Below are 25,587 nucleotides of genomic sequence, written 5' to 3'. Positions count from 1 at the left end.
AAAAAAAAAAAAAAAAAAAAAAAAAAAAAAAAAATCAAAAATCCACATAACATAATGGGTAAGTAAGATCTGTAGATGGAGTACACAGGGTGAAATACAGGATGCTGTACCTCAGCTAACATGATTCGCCTACTATACACAATGTTTCTGGCCTGTGCATGAACCCCACAGTACAAGATCCACTGTGAACTTTTTCTTCAGTGCTTAGTATACCATTGCCCTAAATAGAAAGTGCTTAATAAATGCAAGCATTTCATTGGCATTATGGTTTAAAACTAAATATTTTTTAAAAACACAATAAAGTTATAGAATAATAAAGTGTTGGATACCAACAATTTTCAAAACAATGAGAAATGCTAGGTATTATAGCCCAAGTGTCCTTAAATTGAGGTAGGCAGAAAGTACCTTTCCCAGGTACTTTAAATAGTGCAGGGATCCTTTTTAACTAAAACGGAAGACAATGTTATTTGTCCTCTAGACACACAGAACTCATTATACGAGCAAAGGAACTCAGTCCAGGATTTTCACAGGTCTAAGATGAGCCTCCTACCACGCCCACTCTCCCACTCCTCTGCCTCACCCTTCTCCTCTCACGTCAACCTCGAAATGACTGCATGTTATAAATTCCCGAAAGACCCTATGTCCTCCATCCACCAAAGCAAATAACTCAAGGCTGGGAGCTGAATATTTCAACTTCTCAAAGGAAGCAATGTTGCTGTTCTCCACTAAACTCTCAGCCACTTGCCTTAAGCTGATGAGAATGAAGGGGGCCAACCAAAGGGAACTTCAAAGGTCTTGTGAGGCCACCAGCTCTGCTCACGGAGGGTGAGGGTGGCAGCAGGCAAGTGAGCAAACTCACACAGCGCTGGCTTTTGAAGTCTGACTGACTGCCTCCCGTTAGCTGAGCACTGCGGCCTGCAGCAGCTGCTAGTCTTGTGATACTCAACTTGCTCAGGCCATGGCTGCCTATCATCGCAGAGAAAGGTGGCGAAAGAGAAGGACGCCAGGAAGTGGGACAAAGAAAACCCTGTCATCTTTTAACTTCAAGCAGTGAAAAGTGAAAAAGAGTTAGAGGCGGGAGGGAGAGTGGCAAGCAAAAGAGAAACAGCCGGAAATATTCTGAGAAATGTTCTTGTATGGTTAAAAATTCTGTGAGAATTGTATTATTTTTCTTATAATACGAATGAAAATCGTTTAATCCAAAATATAAAGATCTAACTACATATGAAAATATGTGCAAATATCTTTGATGAAAATTTTGCTATCCAGACATATTATTGGTTTCATCGAATCTGTTTTTATAAGTATTGATCGCTTACGGTAATGATACAAGAAAAAATGTTCGAACCCAGGAACCAGGAAAATTTATTCTGGTGCTCACGTGCCACCTTGTGGCGGCTAACTCAAATTGCAGGTGCTAATTCTAAAATGAACAATTCAAATTCAAAAGTCTTCCCCTATAAACCGGGACTGAAAATTCACACAAGCACAAACATGTACTCTACTCATTTTTTAGGATCAAGAGTGAAAGCTATCCCTACAATGTGACAGACTCATTACACAGAGTCCCTGAGTTGCTGCCGTTGGCAAACCATAATGGGACTAGAAAAGGTACTCTTAACTTGGTGTTAAAATAATCTGAATATTCATGAAGCGTTATTTGAAAAAGCATAAATAAGTAGGCAGCTTAAATGTCCATCAACATGAGGATAAGTTAAATAAACTGGCACATCTACACAATAAAATATTAAGGAGCTGATAAAATGAGCAGATCTTCATATATTGATAAAAGGATATCTGAGATATTTTGAGATGCAAAAAGTAAGTAATTGAACAGGAAGTATGAATTTTAAAATCCTTAAAATGTATGCATTTTACATAAAAAGGTTCAAAGAGATATAGAACAAACTGTTTACACTAGTTATCCATGGAAGGGCAAGACTTTTTACTTTTAATTTCATGCTCTTTTATATGGTTTGATTTTTTTCTGGTGAGTATAATGTTTTTCTTTAATTAGAGTCCCCTGGTACTCGCTGCATGTATGACATTTGCCCCCTTTGTTGCATGTGAATATTATTTTTAACATTCATATTACCTGATTTCACACACCCCTAGAATAGCTGAGGAGCCTTGGTCTCACTTCCAGACCCCAAACAGCTCTCAGAAATCCCATACTCTTTGCTACATTCAAGTCTCATCCAAACTTCTGCCAGATGTAGGGCCGTGAGCCTTGTAGCTTTGTAGGAGACCAGGGCAACAGAAAGGGATGGTGGTCCTGAGACTTCTGACTCAACAAGAGTATGACTCAAGGAGAGCAGTAGGTGAGCCTTTCTAATACGCTCCTCCTTCTCTATTTTTACACCTCTGTCACCTAACCCTGACCCACGTCGTATCACTCAGTGCTCAAATGTCTTTGATCCACTTACTCAACTGCAGCCTCCTGATCTGAAGCTTGTCCTTCCGTGTCTAAGTAAGCAAATTCGCTAGGACACTGATCTTTCCACGACTGGAATCCAAATGCACATTTGCCAAGAATAAGAATTATTACATGCTTATCAGACTGACTGTCTGGGTTTGCCTTACTAACCCTTGAGTCCTCAAACTGTTGAGATATCTGTGTTCTTTTGGAAGAGAAACCCTAAATAGTTTCTTTTAAAAACACTTTCTGCCAGGCGTGGTGGCGCACACCTGTAATCCCAGCACTCGGGAGGCTGAGGCAGGAGGATCACTGTGAGTTCATGATCAGCGTGGGCTACATAGTTCCAGGTCAAACTCAACTACATAGTGAGGCCCTGTCTCAAAATGCAAAACAAAACCAAAAACAAAACAAAAAAACATTATCTACCCTTTTAACAGATAAGGCAATAATTCCCTTAATATTTAAAAAAGAATTTTGTATATCTGGAAGCAAGATACCAATGGCCCAACAGAAAATAGGCTAAAAATATGAGTATAAAGTTCTCAAAAAGGAAATACAAATAACCCCTAAAAATATGGAGTCATCCTCTACCTTAAAAACAAGAAATATACACTAAATTAGAATAAAATGTCATTTGCAACTCTCACAGGGAAAAAGTTTTACAAATGTGATAAAATACTGATAGCAAGAATGTGTAGCAATATGCATTCTCAAAAATTGTTGAATATAAACTGGAACAATCTCTATAAAACGGTTTGACAATACCTGATACGTTTAAATGTGCATAACCTTTTAACTAGAAATTTCACGTGAGGTATTCTAAGAATATACCATGCAAGATGATAAATTTCTAAGTATAATCACTGCAGCACCATTTGTAATAGAAAAAGATTATATGCAACCTAATTTTCCAGCATAAAGAATTGGTTAAATAAATTATTCCATATTTATAAAGGGAAGAGTGTACAGACATTAAAAAGGATTAGTTTTATATTTATTAATTTTGAATTACTGCTAATATAAATGGAGGGAACAAAGTAAACTACTTCTATGTATTTGTTTTTAAATACTTGGAATAACTGAAATGATTTGGAAAAATAAGGAATAGTGGTTGCTCCGAGAAACTGGATGAACAAAGACTAGAGACTTCCTTTTGATTTTTACTGTTTTACTGCATTCTTTTTTAATTTTCTGTCATATATGTGAAACACCCAGTAAAAACAAAAAACTTTACAACTAATAACCATTTGTCTATACTAGTATATCAAGTAATAGCACACAGATCCTAATGATATAACTGACCATGTGAAATAGGAAGAAAAGGGTATAGGGGGAAGGTATAGGGAAAAAATGGGAAGGGTAGGGAAAAGGTAATAAGGGAAAAGAAAAAATATGAAAAAATGAAAAAATGGAAATAAAGTGTTTGTAAATGGGGAGGGGAGGAGGGGATGAAGGGAGGGCACAGACAAAGGGCAAAAAATGAGAACCAAGACCTGTCATGTAAAGGTATACAAGATCCCAATAATGAACGTAATTGTAATGTATACCTTAAATGTACCAATACATTCAATTAATAAAAAAAAATATCTTCCCAAGTCTATCCTTCCATCTCTATTCAGCAAAACTATCTAAATCCTTTGAGGTCTACATCAATTAACTTTTGGATCTTCTTTATCACTAGAAAGAATCAATAAAATTTTTCTCTGAACTCTGAAAGAACTTCATTTCTTCTATAAAAAGTTTACTGATCAGAGTTATAGTAGTCATTAGTCTACAGATGACTACATATAATCTATGGTTGTAACCTTTAGACTGAAAATACCTGAAATGAAATCAAGTTCATCTACCATGTATTATTAGTACCTAAATAACTGCATGGCACTCTTAAGTACTTGATATAGAATGAACTTGAATTTACAGTCACCATTTTGCCCATGTTTCTCACTTATCAAATGAAACTAACAATGTTGTTCCCCAAGATTTTTTCTATGTGCTTAGTTAATGTTTGTCCAAGGTAACACAGTGCTGCCTATGCAAATTCACTTCCCAAGTTTAAGATAGACCTTTGTGATTAGTTCTCTTTCCTAAATCTTGCACAGTTGTCTGGAACTGGTTTGACTTCACTTTCTCCCACTGGATATTCAGATTGGTTAATGACACAGAAATTTCCAGTTTGTTGTTGTGGGATTGATTGCATGTGATATGGTGCCCCTGCGGTGAGTTAGATATGCATAAAATGCCTTGGAAGAACAGAGTTATCATTTCAGAGAAAAATGGATAGAAAATGGATTCACAGAGGAAAAAGCTGCTTGCCTGCTTTATTTATTTATTTATTTATTTATTTATTTATTTATTTATGTTGGTACCAGGGATTGAACCCAAGACCTTGCACTTGCAAGGCAGGTGCAGTGCCACTGAGCTAAATCTCCAGCCCTCTACTGCTTTACTCTTAAACACTTTAACTTTGAAGATGCTATAAATTCTCTTAAGGAAAACAAATTAGTTTTCCAAGAACTATTCAGGAATGTTATTTATTATACTTCCATTTATTATGCTTCTCCTCAAATTTAGTTAAAAATCTTGTGAAGGGAAATACTTTCAATGTCTATCAACATGTGAATGGGTGAATAAACTAATATACCCATACTATGGAATATTACTCAGCAATAAAAAGGAGCCATGCAGCAACATGCTTTATCTCAAAATGAGTATGGTAAGTGAAAGAAACCAAATCAAATCCATATTCTAGAAAGTCCAGACTAATCTAATTGCCATATAAAGTAGATCAGTGGTTACTCAGTGATTGAGAAGGGGATGGGGAAGGGCAGAAGGAGAGAATTATGATGTCCTGTGAAGAAGCATTTAGGGGACAATGAATATGCTCCTTATGTGGAATCTGGTGATAATTTCATGGGAATATATTTGTCAAGTTGCAGAACCCATAGACTTGTATACTTTAAAATATGCAAGTTGTTGTGTGCCAATATAAAATTGTGTGCCACAATAAAATGCTTTTTTAAAAAAGGTGACAGGAAAAGGACAGAGGTAAGAAAAGAGACGGAGAAAAAGGGAGAGTCTGTCCAAAAATATATCTATACAATGCCACTTAAAAAGTTTTACTCAAAGAATTAGAATGTTCATTATTCACAAAATACCCTTCCAAAATGACATTTTCCTTAAAATGTCACTTTCTAAGAAGATAGGAATTGTATTTTTGAAAGGAGCAGCCAGGCTGCAAGCAGATGATTGATTATCATGGAAAATCATTGATGTATCATTGCAATTTCACAGTATTTCTTACAGTTAAAATAAAGCTCCTTCATATCTTTCACAAAGGTATTGTAAAGCTTTAATTGATTTGTGTTGGCAAAAACCCTTGGCTGCCATCATGGAAATAATTGAATTAATTATCAAGATAGAAATGTACAACTTTTTAATTGTTTCTAATGTTTATTTTTATTACAATAAATATTGGAGGGTACCAGCTATTTTAACTCATTTTATTAGGGGAGATTTTCATTCTTAGGGGTTTGCTCCTTTGTTTATTCAAGATCAAATTACAGAATCTATAAATATCTTTAAATAAATTTGTATGGCTATCTGAACTACTGCATAACCTTGCAAATATCACTTTCTCATTTATTAAGCAACTGTAGTGATTTAGGTAGGGTGAACTAAGGAATATAAGCTCCTAAGTATACGCATATATTTTCTTTTAGAGGAAGGTAGAATTTTTTGCCTTCTTCTGAGAAAAAAAATTTCACATTAACTCAGCATGTCAGTAAAGAAATATGATGAAAATATAAGTGACAATATTGGTCAGGAGTACAATGTACACACTCATAGAAAAACAGGCTTTGAAAGATGCTTGATCCACAGACTGTGTTTAAAGCAATAGATACAGCATGCAGTGTAACAGGGACTCTTAATGATTGTCCTTAAGTATCACTCAGTAATAATCCATACACAGTAGGTCTCTAGTGACTATTAGATATTATTATTCATTATTTTAGAAGTGAAATTTGAGATTGTGACTTAATATCCAGATAATAGGTCTGGATATCATAATCTCTCACTATTTGAAAAGCAGAGTAAAGATGATGTTCCTTGCTCTCCCTATTCCAACTAACAGAAAATAATCATGGAGAAAATTCATTCAAGAAAGTGTTAATCATTGGGCAGAAATATGGTATTTTTAAAGAAAAATATCTTAAGAAGGACCCTTAGCTATAGACCTCTACAGTGCAGTCCACAGTAAAGTAGGTAATGATTCCCATATTTTAAATGAGAATGTCATTATGAGGCACAGCCACCTATAAAAAGTTCTGCAGTGCATAAGGCTAGATAGAATGCAGTGACCACTGGGCACATGTGGTGATATAAATTCATTTCCTCAGGTTCACTAGCCTCATTTCAAGTGCATAGTAGATACATCTGGTTAGTGGCATCTATGTGGACAATGCAAAATAGAACACTCCTTCCTCACAGAAAATTCTGGTGGTTAGATCTGGGTTAGAATGCAGTAGAGGCCAACAGCAGGGTGCCAAATAAGGATTCTGGAATAATGGAGTTGAGAATAAGAGCTTACATTGCTTACAAAGGGACATCTCACTCCACTCCCAAAGGAAAAGGACCTTGGCTCCTATTCTCCTATCCTAGCTTTCAATAAATAATCTAAAGTGCTTTTATGCCCCCGTGCCCTCTGGGACCTCAAAAACTAAGTGTGTGTTTTCCATAAAATATTAAATCAAGAAGATTAAGACAGCACACTTAATGTGAAATAAAGTTCATATACTCCTGTTTAAACACAGATTAGAATTTCTGTCAGAACAATGCCAGTGAAAAGTTGACATTCTAATTAATACAATTTACATTATAAAGCACTGAATATCTTTATCTTGCTATTATGAAATGCCCTCTTTTTAAAAAAAAATGTGAAACTCTACTCAACAGGGAATTGAGTACTGAGGGCAGTATTTTAAACTCCATGTAAAAAGGGGGGTTAGGGTCACTGACATTTTTATACACCATCAACTCTAAAAGGGTAGCCATACTCATCCTCTGCTTTGCCATTCTTTATCATTCACAAAACTATTTGCCTGGATTTTGAGGCTGTTTTTCATACAGTGTTAGAAAACATGCTGCAAAACACAACACCAAAAATCGAAAACATTTTCTTTCTCTCATTCTTCCCTCTTCTTTGCTTCTACAGGTCTTTCCCTCCTGTCTCCCACTTAAGATCACAGAGAGCAGTTCTGGAACCCTGTGAGCTCTCACACATGTAAAACTACCACAAAATATTTACTTGATCCAAATTCTGAGTATGTAAGAGGGGTAGAAAATCAACCCACAGTTGGGTAACCAAGGATTCATGTTCATTGCCTTTGTCGAATTTTATGCTATCAGTGAAAGGAATAAAGATGAGATCCTCAAAGCTTGAATTTTCATTTCCTATGACAACGTACTTTTTCTTCATGCTTTATCACACTCCGCTTCGTGGTTTCCACCCCTTTATAATTGATATCGGCCACTTGAAGCATTCAGTAAAAACCTCATGAGGTTCATCAAATGTCCCTCAGTCTATAATTCTTGCTTTTAACATACTCAGAAGCATATTCATCCAAGTGTTTTCCACTTCCCTCTATAGGTTTCTCTGTGCATAGGGATGGGTGTAATGACAGTTGTATTAATTATCTGCTGAAAAATCCACATAGCAGCAAAAATGATGGAAATCATCATTTTAAATATTTTATTAAAATAACTCAGTGTAGAACAGATAAAGAAGACTCTCTTGATAATGAGAGGCTCATTAATTTTACAAGAATTCTGGAAAGCTTAGAATGGTCATCAAAATTGTCTCTTTAATTCATTTTTATAAAAAAAGAGAAAAACTTCGATTGTCATTGGAGAGCAAGGGTTGAGCAAAATTTTCTGAGGTGGTTTTGAATATTTGCATGCCTTTTTCAAAAAAGCTTTGAAAAATTAGCTCGAAATAGGGAGAATTTAGGTTGTAGACTATTACTTGAGATGCCTGCAGATTTTGAGCTTTTGTAGTTTTCCCTATTAAAACCTGGATTCATTAGCATATAATGACTTTTGATAACTAAAATTGATATTTTACATAGACAAGCGGCACATTAAAATCCTCCAGTTACTGATAGCAAGTGCAACTCCATCTTGCATACTTACCAAGTGTGTCTCCAGGTACAGTTTAAGGCCATCCATCTCTGCTTTGGGGGGAGTCCAATTCTCAGTGGTTTCCATGGCTTCATTTAACCACTGAATGAATTCATCCAGCTTGTTTACAAACCCCTTGTGAGGAAAAAAAGGAAAAGGAGGGGAGAGGATAAGAAAGGCATATTAGTTGGTTATATTTTAAATCAATCTTTAAAATTCCAGACTTCACCCACAATGAAACCAATACTACTGTATTCCCATCCTAGTGTTGTGTTTCTGATGAGAAAATCTCCACTATTCTTGGTACTGATATCTGCCCAAGCAGGAAGTTATCCTTTCAATTTTTTCCTATGAGCACTTTCTTATAGATTGGGATCCCACTGTGGATTGGGGTGTTGCTGCACAGGTGACCTCAAAGTATTGAAACATTTCTGGCATCTGACAAACATCCCCTTGTCAAAAAAAAATCAGGTCAGACCTTCTAGGAGAAAACTCATTGGCTTTGGGGGAATAAAAGCATCTCTGTAAAGATGCTCAGAAGCTTATGGAATGAGCTAAAGTAGAAATGTGCTTTCTAGTTTAGCTAAAGTAGAAATATATTTTTAAGTCCCTTAAGTATTGACAGGCACCTGGATGAGTTCTGTCTGTGGCTGAGCCTGAGTGCTAAGAAGGAAGGAAGGATAGAAGAGTGCAGCCATTGAACACATGCAAACGCCTGACTCTAGGGATATGTGGACACGGAGATATTCTTGCTTAGAAGGCAGAAATCATAAAAATCTTGCAATTTTTCAAATAGTGGTTATAAAATTTTATTGGCCATTTAAAAGTACACATCTGTAGAAATGAGAAATATTTTGAAAAAATGAAAGCCCAGCTAACAAAACTAAGGGAAAGAACGGGGCTGGGCTCTTGCTTTCCACGTCTAGGTAAACAGCACCACCTGGAGTTCAGAAGGAGCAAGGGCAGGGTTCCACAATTTTACTTAAAGGGCTTGATACGCTATTTCCCTATTAAATTTAAACCATCCTTTAGATTTGAATTTTGATTAGTTTTGATTAAAGTTTTAATGCACAACCATATCTTAAGATCAAAGTAAGAATAAGTGAAAATTCATTTTATCATACTTCTCAGAGGTAGGTTTTGTTATTAGGCATCCTAATAGATAATTTTTAAAGTCTGTAACTTTGATTTAAGCAATTGATTTGCCACAAAAGAATTATCAGGAAAGGAAAAATGGGATCGAGGAGAATAGTAAAGATAAAGGTAGAAAATGAGACTCAGAAACACATCCTGTCTAGTGAAAGGGATAGAGCAGAGAGCTGTGTGCATAGATCAGACTGTGCCCCACAGGCTCTGCATCTTGTCAGTTTTCATGGAGCTCTATCACCACAAGCAGCGGTGCACCATGTTTCCTGTGTTCATAGATGCTACTAAAATTTAACCACCCAAATTAACCTTTTTTTTCTTATTTCTTCATACTGTAATTTTTCTAAGCATTAACAATCCATGCCACATATTCATTTTTCCCTTTTGTCATATATTTATCAATTAATCTACTTTATTCTTTCCTGCATTTGTAATAAATTTGAGTGCTTTATTCATTTCCTATCCAATACTTGACTATTTCAAAGCAGAAATTACCCATATTATATTACCAATAGACCCTTGCATCTTTTCAAAATAACATTCCTCAAACCCCTTTTCCTGGTAGACTACCCAGGGATCAGAATATTCTACAAAATTATATCTGAGTTGATATTTACCATAAGCCCCTTCAGATGTGTACATTGTTTGTGAGAAGGGCAGAAGCTATTAGAACTCAAGTCCTAATTCCTTATACTCTCATAATGAAAATTTTAAGAAAAATTAAGAGACCTTTTGCTGACCAGATGGACTTAAAGAAATATTGTCTATTCTCTACAGAAGTTTATCAGAAAAGCACAGTCTGGGTGGTTGATCACTGTGAGATAAAAAATAGTATTTCATAGTACTTTTAGTCTTAGGCAAAGAGTATTAAACAATATGTGTCAGGTATCCTAACAGAAACATGACTACATACTTAGCTGAAATTTGTGAGATGCAGATTTGGCAAAAACCATAGGATCTAGATAAAAATTTCTGGATGATATCTCTGTCTAGTCCAGCTAGACAACAAAACAAAGATGTTTAATATTAAGGAAGTAGAAGGTGTTTCAAGGCTTCTTTCTGAATTTCTTCTGAATTATTTCTCATCCTCTCCAATGTTTTTCAAACTCATTTCTTGCCAACAGTAAGTCTCATCAATCACAATAGAAATTTGACAAATCTAGTGTTCCAAAGTTGTAAAAAAAAATCTAAGTACTTTATATTCTCTTAGGAAAACCTTATTTCCCTTTTTGGTCCTGTGCACAGCTTCAAAAATAAAAGGAGGAATCAAAGTAAATTAAATTGGAATCCATTCAGTTCTTGAAATCTTTGTCACCTGCTTTTTCTCTTCCTGTGTCCACACCCTTATCTGTGTAGTATCATTAATGTTCTTTGTGCTGTGGACAGTATATTGGGTAATATTCCTATATCATGAAATTGTGTGTGTGTGTGTGTGTAAATGAATATTGAACCTAGAAGTACTCTAACAATGTGTGTGTGTGTGTAAATGAATATTGAACCTAGAAGTACTCTAACAACAAGCTACTTCTCTATCTTCTGTCCTTTTTATTTAATTTTTGAGATAGGGTCTCAGTAAATCACTCAGTAAATTGCCCACACTGGGCTGAATTTATTTCCTCCTACCTCAGCCTCCTGAATAGCTTGATTACAGGTGTGGACTAGTCACACCTGGCAAGATTCTCTTTCTTAGAAAGACAAATTAAGTAATATGCAGTAAATAGACCCTGTAGATGTTCAGAAGTATTCACATTTAGACCCATATAATAAATGCCTGTTGATAATTTTCAGAAGCTCCACGGGAGTCTTGGTGGTGTGAATAAAGGAAAATGAGGAGGATATGAAAAACAACATAGGAAAATGGAGAAAATATAGAATAAAGTATCTATTTTTAAATAAGTCAAATTCTAGCACAAATATAGATCATTTATTTCACGTAATACGTATCTCCTAAGTGTTTACTATGTGTAAAGCACACTGCAAGACATTATTAGGAATACTGAGATATATATCATTGTGGCAAAAATTTTAACAGAATATAAAGCATATCTAAACAATGACCTACTGAAATCAAGTAATTTTAATTATTAAAAAAAGTTTTACAATAAATAAAAAGTAAAGACACTCTCCTGGATTTTGTAAAAACTTATCCTGTCTATATCAGAATTCTGTCTGCATCCAAATTTGTAACTATTCCTAGTACTGGAGAGTCAAAGGTTATAACAATTATATTTTCTTTATAATACAATCCAGTGCCGCCACTGCAGTACATAAAAAGCACATTTTATGCACATTCAACTCACTGACACAAGCTGGATTATAACCTTTGAAAGGCCACATTCTAGTCTTTGTTGTGCAAAACATCTACTAATGTATCTGTTCAGTATCTTTCCTGTCATTTTCTACTACCAGTTCCCTTGTCCCTTTCTGCCCCTTCTTCCATTTCCTCTCTGTCTCTCTATCAAACTATCCAGGGCTATATGGAGAGTGACACAGTCCACAAGCCCTAGTGCTGCCCCCACCTATGCTATTACTTAATTACTTCTTTCAGTGTGGATTCCTTGCCACCTTCATATTTGATATTGGCTCCGAGTCTATAAACACTTGACTGGGGACAAGCCAGGATTTAGTCCCCAGAAGAAATCTGTCATCAAACTTGGAAGAAAAGCGAACTACAGTTGGCCCTGTTATCACCAGTTGCTAGCACACCTCTCACTTTCAAATAATTTGTATTTAAAATTTCCATCACAGAGTGCTTTTTAAAAGCACTTTTTAAACTTTTTGAAGCATCAATCTTTTTAGAGACTAAAAAGCAGAGTGAAGGTAGCACTTAAATATATTGTTACTGGTGTGTAAAAATTAAGTTGCCACAGCCCTCAGCTAGCTAACATACATTGGAAGATTTTATTCAGAGAGAACATTTACAAGTCTTACAAATAGCTACACTCTCATGATAAATTAAGAATACTCATTATTTCATTTATTTCCCTATTATTTTCTCTCCCACAAGAAACTTTATTGTTTAAATATAAACTACAGGGATAATTACCTTTGACCTCTAGCAAGGCTGCCTTGTATACCACAATAAAAAAGAAGGGGCTTCCATGCACCAGATAAGGGGCCCAGGAAGCAGTCAGAGTGGAAAGGGAGATTTGATACCTGCCTTATGGAGTCAAAAGTCTAGGAACTTCCTTTTCTTTTCTTTTTCTTTTTTCTTTTTTCTTCCTTTTCTTCCTTCCTTCCTTTTCTTTCCCTTTCTTTTCCTTCCTTCCATTCGTACCTTTCTTCCTTTTTGTTTGAGATTACTGTCTCAGCCTGCTGAATGCTGGTATTATAGGCCTGCACCCCCATGTCTGGGTGCTATTGAATATTTTAAAGCATTACAACGTATGTCTTTCTTGGGATTCTAGTATAAAGGACTCATCCAGATAATTCTAGCCTAGAGGATGAGTAACCCTTGTATACAGCACTTATTATGTGTTAGAATTTGTCAGTATTTGATATAAAGTAGATCATTTAAGTTTCATAAAACCCCCATGAAATTAGTATAGTTGCCACTGTCCTTTTACAGATGAGAAAAGTGACACCCAATACTAAGAACTTCTCACTACCCTGGGTGGCACAGGAAATGGCAGAATTTAACACAGCCTCACTGGCACCACATGAAATCATGAAAGGCCTGCTGATCTAACAGTTTATCTATGTCCCTGGCAGAAATTAGAAATTGAAAAATATTTAAATGAAAATTAATGTTTGAGATAAGGGACAGGTATATTAAAAGAAGAAAAAAGAAAACAACGCTTACAGTCATTCAATATGAGAATAGTTGCTACACCCAAACAAAACTGAATTTGATTCCAAGGGTAAACTAACCAGGTTGCTTAGTGCCTGTAAACTTCAGTTTTCTTCATCTATAACATAGGGATAGTAATATACATCTTGGAGTCACATGAGGACTACAAGAAAAAAGTGTATTATAAGTCCTGATGTAAAAGAGCTTTATAAATGATTTTAAAAGTCATTTCTCATCATTAAGTTCTAATTTGATCTCTTATTTCATTCACTCAAAAATGTTTGATTATTCTTAAGTCTATAGCACTGTGTTCAGTGCTGCAGGGGAGACAGAAGGGAAGAGTCCTCACACAGCCACAGCTCAAGTGGTGGTAACAACTGCTCCGGGCATTCAGAGAGGCTGCCACGGCTTCTGCTTCACATCATGGAGGCAGAGAAGAGGAGGCAGCATCTGGCCCTATACACTGTGAGGATTCATTATTCCTTGACTTTACCAGTGCATCTAGGGGTGATTATATTTTTTATGTCAATAGGTACAAGTTTAAGAATAAGCTCACTTATTAATTTGTCAACATTCTTTGGAGCAAATCTTTTAAATTAGCAGTGGGGCTACTGAGGAGTAATATCCAAAGGATATTACAATAGTTTTGGTCACAATAAACCTTTGTTTAGGCTCTGAAAACTAGTAAATTAGAATTCCATTCAGAAGCAAAATTATACATTGAGATTTTGTATGTGTATCTACCAACATACAGATTTTAAGCTTACATTTTTGTACATAATTCTGATATATAGAGTTCCTATGTAAAAAAATCTGATTTATATTTTTGGATAATAGCACTTACAGGCAATTTACCTTTTCCCAACTACCTAGCTATATATGTATTTAATATGCCATCAAGATCCAGAAGCTCGAGATAAAGTACTGGGGAGTTAAAAGTAGTACTCTGCATACTACCACCTTACTCATCTTCCTGCCTACAAAATCCAACACAGAAGAGAACAGATGACTTATTCTTTTAGAACAATCACTGAAGAAAAATTACAGTGATCTCAGGCAGTGTGAAATCTGATGTCACAAAAAATTCAAATATTGAAATGCCTTATGAAATATTTAGCTCCTTTTCTAAAGGTTGAATGGGATGTCTTCAGAATATAAATACGTACCAGGTAATACTGTTCTGGAATAAAGACAGAAGGCTATATGCATGGAATGTAGAGCAAAATAAAAGCATGGAATAGTACCATTCTTATGCCATGAAAGGGTTTCCTCTGACAAACCTAGAAGCTTTGAGTACAGGCGCTTCCTATGGGTTTATAGAAGAGAATTAATAATGATTGAAATGCAAAATAAGATTGGAATTCACATCATCAACATCTAACAAAAATGGATATGAATAAAAGAATTGGGTATAAATGAAGTAACAATAAACTATTATTAATACTAATTGAGTAGCTACTATGTGCTAGGCACTTATATAATCCTCAAAACAAACCCTATGAAATAAAATCTCCACTCTCTCCATTTTATAGGGAAAAAAGGTAGGGATGCTCTACCATATCCTGGAAACAAATCTTTGTTAACTTCCTCCAGGTAAGATCTTGCCTCAAACACTTCCAATCCTAGAGGGAATGTGGATAAGTAGGTCAGATCATCTAACATATTCTACCAAGTCCCACCGACAAGTATGCTCATATCTTCAAATTAATGATTATGATAGTTTAATGACTTAATTGTATGCTTTATATATCCAGTATTATAAATATCAATACATAATATTTGGATGCTATCTATAAACTATTCTTATAATAATATATTAAGTTAGTAAATTGCCATAAATGTCCCTTGTCCAGATAAAACAACCAAGGCATAGAGAAGTTATGTAATTTATTCAAGATCATAAAACTATGACACACTTAAGTAATTTTGTTCCAGAGTCCAAGCTTGGAGTACTACATTGTAGCCTGTCCCTGGCTCTCATTAGGTACACACAGCGGGAAAACAAAGGACAGTAACATCCTGTGTTGTCCATTCTTATTTCCCAGGCCCCTGTGAGAACTTTACATCTAGTCACACAGTTCAGCTTCTATCACAGCTCCGTTTCACATCATTCTTCCTACAGGTTGTGCTTTTTCTTTCCCATTCTCTTTCTTTCTTGGCAACTGTTTCTCTTTTGCTTTTTTCTTCTCTTCCCCGTTCTCTTAGTTCTTCCCTTCCCTAGTTCTCTACTCCTCTCTTTTTTTTTTTTCCTCTTCTCTATTTTTCTCCTCCTTTCTCTGCCCAATATCTTTTCTCTACAGCTTGAAGACTTCCCCCACCTGTGGGGGCTAATCAGTCATTTCTAGTAAACAACATTTCCCAACATGTCCATAAAGTTTTAATGAAAACGGCTGGCTCCTTGACACTGAAGTGCAAAGCTGAAAATGTTATAATCCTATGTTTAGATTAGCTCTAAATGCTTTCCTGATTAGTAAGACCTCCTTGCAAATCAAATCTATCTGGAACAGAAATACATATGGCTAGATGGGAATGTCTGTAGAATACTAAGTTATATGAGGGATTACATGTGAATATGGAGTTGTTTATCTAAATATTCTAAATGTTCTTTAGGGATAATATAATTCTTTAGTAATAACAAAGTTATTTTTAGAAAAACTGGAATTCCGTGTGCAGAGAGTATCATACTGAATGAGCAAGAAAATGATACAGCTACTTATCTACCAAAGAACTGCAAAGCAGCAAGTCAGTAAAGGGTAATAATCCATCAGGTATCCTATCATGAGAGGCAAGAAGACAGAAAGTAGTATCACTTAAATACATCTTCTAGGAAAAGAGAAAAGCAGAAATGGGATAAATTCCCATGGAGATTAAAAGTATAGACCATCTTTTTAAGGCCCTGAGACTGTATCTACATCAGAGCTTCTCTCCATTTTACAAGTAAGGAAAATAAGGTCCAAAAAAGTTATACACTTGACTGAAAACCCACAACCCACTAGGTAGTTGAACCAGAAGAACTTAAGAGGTGCGTGCTCACGCATGCATCAGGCTGCAATTATTTATTTTTATATTTTCACACTTGTCCCTTAGACAAGATTTCTAGAGTTCAAAAAAATAAAAATAAAAAGGGAGACAGAACTAGAGTTTTTAAGAATAACGTAAAGTTTCAGCGTATTATTGGTTTATTAATTGTGTATATTATCTAGATTGAGTAGTATTAGGCCAGCTGAGGTTAAGTATTTGTCTTTTCTGTTTAAATACCATGTGTGTGTACAAATATATACACATATGGATTAGGCCATTTATTCAAAAATATTTTTAAAGACTTTACCATGAATTAGAAATTGTGTGGGAGCTTGGGAGACATCTATCAGTGATTCATATTCTTTTATTTCGTTTTTTAAATTTTATTTTTAGGTACTGGAGATCAAACTTGAGACCTTACACTTAAGAGGCAGGTGGCAGAACCACTGAGTTAAATGCCTGGTCCAAAGATCCATATTTTTAAAGATTTCAAGCACAGTAAAAACAGATAATCTATATCGATAGTTCTCAAATTTTAGTGTTAATACTATACTCCTTTAGATTATTAACAATTATTGAAGGCTCAAGGAAGTTTTGCTTTGAGTTATATCTATCAATATTCATTTTAGAAATTTTAAAAAATGTTATTTTAAATGACAATAATCTAAAAACATAAATGGCTAAATAGTATATTATAACAATAACTTTTCAAAGTAGAGAAAAGAATGTCATTTAGCTGTATGTAAATCTTGTGACTGTCTTAATAGAGGACAGCTAGATTCCCATTTCTGCTTCTGTATTTAATCTATCACCACATTAGGTCACATAGCCTCTGGAAAATTCCACTGTACATAGAATGAGTGAGGAAGAAAACAATGTATTAGCATTGATATGAAAATAGTTTTAACCTGTGGTCTTGGGAACCCCACAGAGGTGCCTGGACCACACTCTGAGAACTTTTGACACAGAGTATCCCATGTGTTCAGAAGCCATTGGAAAGGTCTTTAATTCAGCGTTTCAGCAGCAAAGGGGGCTTCTTGGAGGACATCACAACTAAGCTGATCCCTGGAAGATAAGTCTAATTGATTCAGAAAAAGAATAAAGAGGACTTGCAGGATCAGAGAATATTCTTGACAAATAAAGCTCAAGAGAGAACTGCTCATTCTGAGCTAAGTAGCCAAGCATGGCTAATGTTTCAGAGGCAAATAGGGAAACAATGAGAAATTCGAGTCCTAGGCATTTGCTATGGATTGTGGACCTCACATACAACTTGCTCTGGATTTTGAACTTCATCCTAAGGATAACTGGTGACAGATGAAATTTGGAAGCAAAGGAGTGAATCTATTAGAAGTTTTTCCAAAAGGACAAAGTGTTTCACATAATATACTGCAATGACCCTCTCTCTGACTAAAAATTGCTATGAAATTATTATTATTATTTAATATTATAAATATAATTATAATTATAAATAAATATTATAAATATGTAGAAACACAATTGATAAGTATGTATATTTATAAAGTTGTTGTATGACAGTATTATAAGTCAGAATGATGTTTATATTTGTCTAAATACATATAACAGCATGAATTCCCTCGCATAAACTTCGTAAGATGTCAGAGAAGTATATTAACTAAAATTATTGTATCAATTAGAGAATTATCTTTAATACAATATAAGAATGATCTGTCACCAGGCACATGGTGTCACATGCTTGTAATCCCACAACTCTGGGAGGCAGAGGCAGAAGGATCATCACAAGTTCAAGCCCAGCCTGGACAATTTTAGCAACTTACTGACATCCTGTCTCAAAATAAAAAGGGGCTTGGGATGTAGCTCATTGCAAAAGCCCTGGTTTGAATCCCCAGTACTGAAGAAGAAAGCGATCTGCCAAAGAAGGGTACTAGGAGACTCATGAAGAGGAGGATGTAGAAAGCTAGGGTACCATTACCAGTCCCCAGAAAGGGAAGGAGTGTCTTTAACCACTGTGAGTGGAGATTGTGTAGAAGGCTGACTTCATAATGATTAAAATAGCTAAAGGTGGAAGAAAAAATCAGAGAGGGGGCATTTGATCCCAAAAGGCCTGAGTTATCTATATACACGAGCTGCTAAGCTTTGACTCTCCCCCTCCCACACCACAAGAGCTAACATTTATTGAGTGATTACTAAATTCCAGATTCTACTGTGAGCTCTTTACTCATTTTTACATGTTTAATCCTTACCATTTTATGTGATAGATATGCCTTATAATTTTATTTTGTAGAGGATGAAATTAGAGTACAGAGAGGTCAAGTCAAGTCACTTGCTCACTTTAACACAGATTATCAGTGTAACACAAGTGCATAAACTATGTCTCAGTCTAGGTAACAAATCTCCAGAGCCCATATTCTTAGTCACCATGTTTTACAATCATCCAGAACCAAAGTCCCCTACCTATTAATATATACATTGCTCCAGAGATCTCTTCCAAAAGAGTGTAATTTTTCTTTTGCCAAAATGTCCCATCTAGTACTCTTCTGAATAATCACCTTTTTGGAACTTTGTGCAAGGCTACTCTTATAATTTATACCAACCATACTCCCTAGGTATAAACGTATGTCAGAGAAATAACTGGGTACAGTATGATTCTTCATCAGTTCTACGTATCATTAATAAGACCCCAGTCAATAATCTCTTTGGAATAGCACACCCCAAACAATATAAAATTTGAGATGAAGTGAGGATAACATAAAGAAAACAGCTTTAGTGACACTTTATTTTGGAAGTTGAGATGGTCTTCTCTATGCCATAGACAATAAAGAATCCAAAGTAAAACTATTTTTGTTAAACTTGTCATCTTTATACTGGATCTCAGGGAGGAAGAGAAAGTAGAGTACTAGGTTGCCAATTGTGATTTGACCTCTCTGTCTCTCCAGCCCTTGTCAAAACACACACACACACACACACACACACACACACACACACACCTCAAGCAAATAGTGAACAGTCTCCAGAAGAAAAGCAAAGTATCAAACATGGTCTTGGCACAATGAGTGACCTTCCCACAGGACCTTGCCATGTTGTCTGAATAGAATGCAAGCCAACAGTGCTGACGGGCATCATGATGGCAAATGCCAAGATTTCCAATCTGCTTCATTTAGTTGATTTTATTTACATAAATTCTGACTAATCCATAACAATTTTTTACTCAGTTATTCACATGTTTACTGTCACCATTTGCCTTAGTTTCTTGGCATCTTATAAACACTAGCCAGGCCCCAGACTCTTCTAGGGCGTCTGGTTCCTGTCATATTACAATGCTAGGAATGCAGCATGAATAGCTTCATGCCTCCAGGCTCTTACTGTTGCAGCCTCACACTCACTTACCATTAGGAGCTTCTAAGCAGAATTCATCCAGATTCCCATGGAACACAAAGCTAGCCATGTTGAAGTGATATATCGCAATGAATAACTTCAGAAAAATCACTGCTTCTCTTAATTATTCCTCAGTCTTGCATAGAATTTTAGAACTAAGGAGTATTTCTAGGTCAATTATTTAATTCCTTTATTGCTGCTTAATTCTAAAAACTGAAGTTTGCTTTTGTCTTTGTTTTTTGGGTTTGTTTTGTTTTGTTTTGTTTTTGGTACCAGGGATCAAACTCAGGTCCTTGCACTTGCGAGGCAGGCAGTGGAACCACTGAGCTAAATCTCCGGCTAAAAACTGAAGTTTGAAAGGCTAAGTTTACAATGATATTTAGAGGTAGATTAAGATTCTTACCCTAGTTCCTTACAATGTAATTGGTAATAATTCCCTAGATAAAATATGATAAAACTAATATGTGTGCAGCTTTGAATATACAATAACATTTTGCTCTTTGTAATTTCATATAATTGGTACAATGGAATGACAAACATAATCAATATCTCATCTTCAGACCACAAGGCTTATATGGTAAACTACATGCGATTTATTGAAGTTTTCATAATTAAAATATAAGGTTGTGACTTATGCCCCAAATTCCTGCCCTGAACTCCTACATTCTTGAGTAAATTAAAAACTTTTTTCCTCTCTCTTTACTCACTGAGAAAGTGAGAACATAATACATCTGCATCAAGAAGGGATTTGCTTCAAGAATTCAATATGATGAAGTATTAAATGAATACATTCCCTAGCACCTTGCCTGACACTCTACAACAACAAATGTCAAGGTTTCATTTGTTTTAATTGTTATCTTTCAAAAACATCTCCCCAGTAACACAGAACCATTACTTTAGGCTAAGAATAAATAATAATTCACTAATGCCTAAGTATTATCTTAGTTGAATTTTAAATTGCACAAAACTGAATTTATTACTCTTTTGGTTTTCATCATTGCAGAAATATCTGCTCACAAATGCAATAAGGCACAGTCATCATATTAGCACAACAAGATGTCATTACACCATAGCCCTTTCATACCAAGGAAATCACAAAGAACTTGATTTTTTAAAACTGTAAACAAAAGGGCATATTATTTTCCCTGGGTATTTCAGAGGCTACTGACCAGATGTAGTGACTGGATGCAGCCTCACGGTGGTGCTAAATCATAGCTGATAAAAGCTTTGCAGACACCAAACTGGATTGAAAGATTCTTATTGTATCCACCAGGACGGAAGTTGCTTCGGATCCCTGTAGTTCTTGGCCAAAATCAACTTTACATGCTCAACAAAGCTATTAGCAAATGTTCATTCATGATGACATTGCAACAAATAAAATATACACAAAAAGTTTTTCACTGCCCTTAAAAATAATTTTGTAGCCTCATTTTAAAAAATGTTATGCTGATTTAGAATTCTCAATTTAGATTTGGGCCACAGCGTTTGCATATAATGTAACATTTACCTTTCCTCCATTCATCTACAGTGTATCTTCACTTCACATGCCCCTTGAAACAATTTGTTAAACTCTTACATCTCTCAGCCAGCAAATTTCAGCTTGAAATCTTAATTCTTTAGATTTCTCTCTTCCTTAACTTTCTCAATTTAAAACACAAACTTTTCATTAATTTGTCCTTTACAACATCTTCCACTTCTTCCTTTCTTCAGTCTGCTTCTAAAACTACAATTCAGACCCCTTTACCACATGTCCAGGTTACTGTAATATCCTTTGAAATTAGCCTTAGAGGGCTACCTTTCAACCTTGACTGCACACTGCAATCCCTTGAAGAGTTTTTAAATATGCCAACCCCTGAGATTTTCATTATTGCTTTGGGGGTGGAGCAAGATGTTGGTAGTTTTGCAAAGCTCTCCAGTGATTATAATGTATTGCCACAATTGCAAATCACTGTGCTTAAAAGTGTATCCAGCATACCACAGCCAGATTAACCCTAAACTAACAACTCTGTGGGCCAAAAGTTTTCAATCATTTCCCATCAAAATTGTAAATTAGTGGTTTGAAGGCCAAATCTATCTCATGGTTGTGTTCTGTCTGGTCTGTTTAAAAATTGTTCAGACCCAGTGTTTAAAAATTGAGGGATGTCATAGATTTCCTGCTTCCTTTTTAAAAACTGTAAGACGGGCCACAGAAGGCCCACATTTCCATGCAACTATCATCTGAAACTGAGTAGTGGCTGCCTTTCAGATCTGTTATGTGCCCTGCAGTTGATTCTATCCAACATTCCCCATTTACAGTGGCTGTGTGACTCATTTTTATCATTTGCTTGGCCTCTTAGAGTCACTTTAGTTTGTAACCCTGGTCTAGAGAATAAAGTTCAACTCACTCATTCTCACACACACTGATTTATTGGTGGATTCGTTAGACAGACACAGTGGAAGCTTGGCTCACAAACTTAATTATTTCCATGATTCTGGTAGCAAAGCAAATTGGATGAAGACTGAATCAAATTCAATGGCTACCTTATGGGAAAATTTGACTTGGTTCTCATTCAATTTGGTTTGCAACCGGAATCACAGAAAGAATTAAATTTCTGAATGAAGGTACCACTGTAATTGCTTTGTGGCTTTCTTGCACAAACACTTGGAATCAAAGTCTCCCATATTCTGATTATATTACAATTCTATATTCTCCTTTATTGTAAATAAACTTTAGTCTAATCAGCAGTTAAAGAGACATTTTTCTCCTAATATTTATAGCCTGAGGCTCATTTCCAAAACTCCTTTGCAGTTAGGTGAGAATCTTCTACGTCATCCCCCTAAGAAGAACGCTAACTACTCTCCACTTCCCTCTTCTTGTGAGTTGTAATATAGACATGGTATTAGAGAGTGGCAAAGACAAGAAAATGGATCTCTAGATGACTTCTGTCTTCCCTGGACTGTTTGACTCTTTCTAAGTGAGAGAGACAGAGACTTCTACCTGATTGTATTTTGGGAATCTTTTTGTTTATGCCATCTTAGCCTATATTGCAAAACACCAAGAATCTTTCTTTGCTATTTCCCATACATACCTTGAATATTCTTGTTCTCAATCTTCATCTATTCAAAAAATTCTATCATTCTTCATCACTACTATTTAAATTCTACTCACCACTCAAGGCCCAGATCAACTATTCCTTCTTTTGCAAGGCTTTGTCTAGCTGTATTTGTTTCCTTTATTCTGTTTTTCCATATGACTTTCCACTTGGCAGTTATTAAATATTGTATTATATAATAAGAACAGAGCTTTGAAATATGGTGCTACATCTTCTTCAAGTTTTAAGTCCAAAATTGTTTTAAGTCCAAACAAAATTTCATATCATGCACAATAAAAATAAAAGAGTAGAGATCTTATAGTATTGCACCATCATACCCCTTCTTGAATAATCATCTAAACTATCAACTCATGTTCAATCTATGATCCTTTAGGACTCTTGAATCACCTGATTTTAATTACAAAGTTGTGTCCCCAATTTCTCAAGAATCTCGCTTTTTCCTCAATATTTAAATTACATTCTAGTTCTTTACCTTGCATGTAAACAGCTCCTTGACTTTCTGAACAGATATTTCTAACACTAACAAATGCACTGTGAAGATCGAGGGTGCAAGCTTGAGCAGTGATGAGGAGCCAACTCATATTGCTTTCATATTAGGAATCTGATAATTTCTAGAACAGTAGAGGCAAAACAAACAAACAAAAAAAAGATACTCTCCAAGAAAATAGGGGCCAGCAAAAGAAAAGACGATACAGAGAAAAAGTATAAAGAAAAAGGAATGGAATAGAAGATGTAAAGAAGAGAGAACACAGAGACAAGAAGACTAACAACTTTGAAGGACCGAAGTCAACATGAGGATGGCACTGAAAAATGCAATACCAGTGAAGAAAAGCAGAATCACTTCATAATGCTTCCTGACTGATGCTCCTAAGAAATTATTATCAATTCCCCAAAACAAACTTCCACTCCACTAACATGAGGAATACTTGGTATTACAGAAATGTCAAGGCAAAGAACTAATACAGCAAAACCTTGATTATAAATTACTAATAGGGCGAATAAAGAAATACATAACTGTGTTTCAAATGGGATTTCTCAAATCGAATAAACAATGTCCAGATGGACTTTAAAAATTTGTGACCCCAGTATTTTTTAGAGACAAATCCCATAAGATGACTTAGCTCTAGCCTTGAAGCTATGTCCTATCCTACAAGAAATCCTAGGGTGATATCCTTAAAAGATAAGAGGTAGCCATAGCCAAAATGGAGACAAAATTAAAAAGAACACAAAGACTCAAAACTATAAAAACTCTTAGAATAAAGTGGGGGAGTTTGTAATGTTGAATTTGTCAATAATTTCTTGAAATGGCACTAAAAGCACAGACAACAAAAACAAAAATAGACAAATGGGAGTACATTAAATTTAAAAGCTTTTGTTCATTAAAGAACACAAGCAAATGTCTATCAGCAGATGAATAGGAAAATGGTAAACAAACGTAGTACATACATATAATGGAGTACTCTTAGGCATTAAAAAGGAAATAAATTCTGTCACATACCACAATAAGGATGAAACTTGAAGACATTACGCTAAGTGAAATGAGCCAGTCACAAAATGATAAACACTGAGTGTTTCCACATAAATGAGGTATTTAGAATGATCAAAATCACAGAGATAAAAGCAGAATGGTAGTTCAAGAGGCTGGAGAGGAAGAGAACTGTTGCTTAGAGTTGTATAGAGTTTCAGATTTGCAAGATAAAAAGCTCCGGATATGTGATTTCACAACAATATGAGTATGTTTAACACTAGTAAACTGTACTCTAAAATGCTGAAGATAGTAAATTGTATGTTACACATTTTTTTAACTACAATAATTGAAAAAAGGAAGGGAAAAGAAAAAACAAAACTTGGAAAAACACAATTTTGATATAACTTCCACTCTCAGGGTGGTGGTATTGATGTGTCAATGTACAACTAGATGAAGGCTGAAAGATAGAATACATCCTGTCTAGACTCATTTTACTGTGCAAAAATACATGTAAGAAATCAGTTCCAAGTTTGTTCCAGACAAACCCTTCAGCATTCACATAAGAGTGGACTGATCACTTGTCAGCTTCATCTTCTGACAAGCAGCAAGCACTCTGCTAAGTATCTGCTGCACTGAATCCAAAATAACTTATGTGCAATGACATCCCCAGCTGGCAGCAACCAAGTTAAAATTGGGTTATAGATGTCTCTAGGACAAAATTCAACAACTGAGTCACTGAACTATAGTTGAGATGCTAGAATCTGGCATTTGAAGACATTTATATCTCTGGAGAAATGAGCTCAGCTATGTCATGCATCCATCAATTCTGTTTCACTGATTCCACCCTAACGCAGTCATGTTTCTAAGACAAGTTTTGAAAATTGAGTTTGAGCAGGAAGCCTCCGATGTGAGAAGTGGATCTTTCTCTACATCTCAAAGGGCTGATCTTATGAAATGCCTCACTGAGGTGGCACCACCTAGCACTGCATTCTGCTATACATCCTGGGAATCATATAACTGTTAAACCTGGCATCAATGATTTCCTGTTTTGGACACAGACCTACTTTTATTTAAGTCACAAAGAAGAAGCTATGCTGTTCAATTACTAAGCTAGCAGTAG

General features: G+C 35.4%; 1 protein-coding gene across 8 annotated transcripts in view; it reads right to left on the bottom strand.

Moving 5' to 3' along the window:
* Akap6 (A-kinase anchoring protein 6) overlaps window positions 1-25,587 on the bottom strand; it is a 577,020-nt gene that overhangs the window by 236,853 nt on the left and 314,580 nt on the right. For all 8 annotated transcript variants that reach the window (XM_033765130.1, XM_033765126.1, XM_033765127.1 and 5 more), the window contains one exon: window positions 8,609-8,731. In XM_033765130.1, the coding sequence (XP_033621021.1) occupies window positions 8,609-8,731 (123 nt within the window). The remainder of the gene's footprint in view (window positions 1-8,608; window positions 8,732-25,587) is intronic.

This window comes from Fukomys damarensis, unplaced genomic scaffold (genome assembly GCF_012274545.1).
Source record: "Fukomys damarensis isolate Sample0158 unplaced genomic scaffold, DMR_v1.0_HiC HiC_scaffold_17, whole genome shotgun sequence".
Lineage (NCBI taxonomy): Eukaryota > Metazoa > Chordata > Mammalia > Rodentia > Bathyergidae > Fukomys > Fukomys damarensis.
The sequence above is the reverse complement of the archived record's forward strand: the minus strand, read 5'-3'. Positions and strand labels throughout refer to the sequence as shown.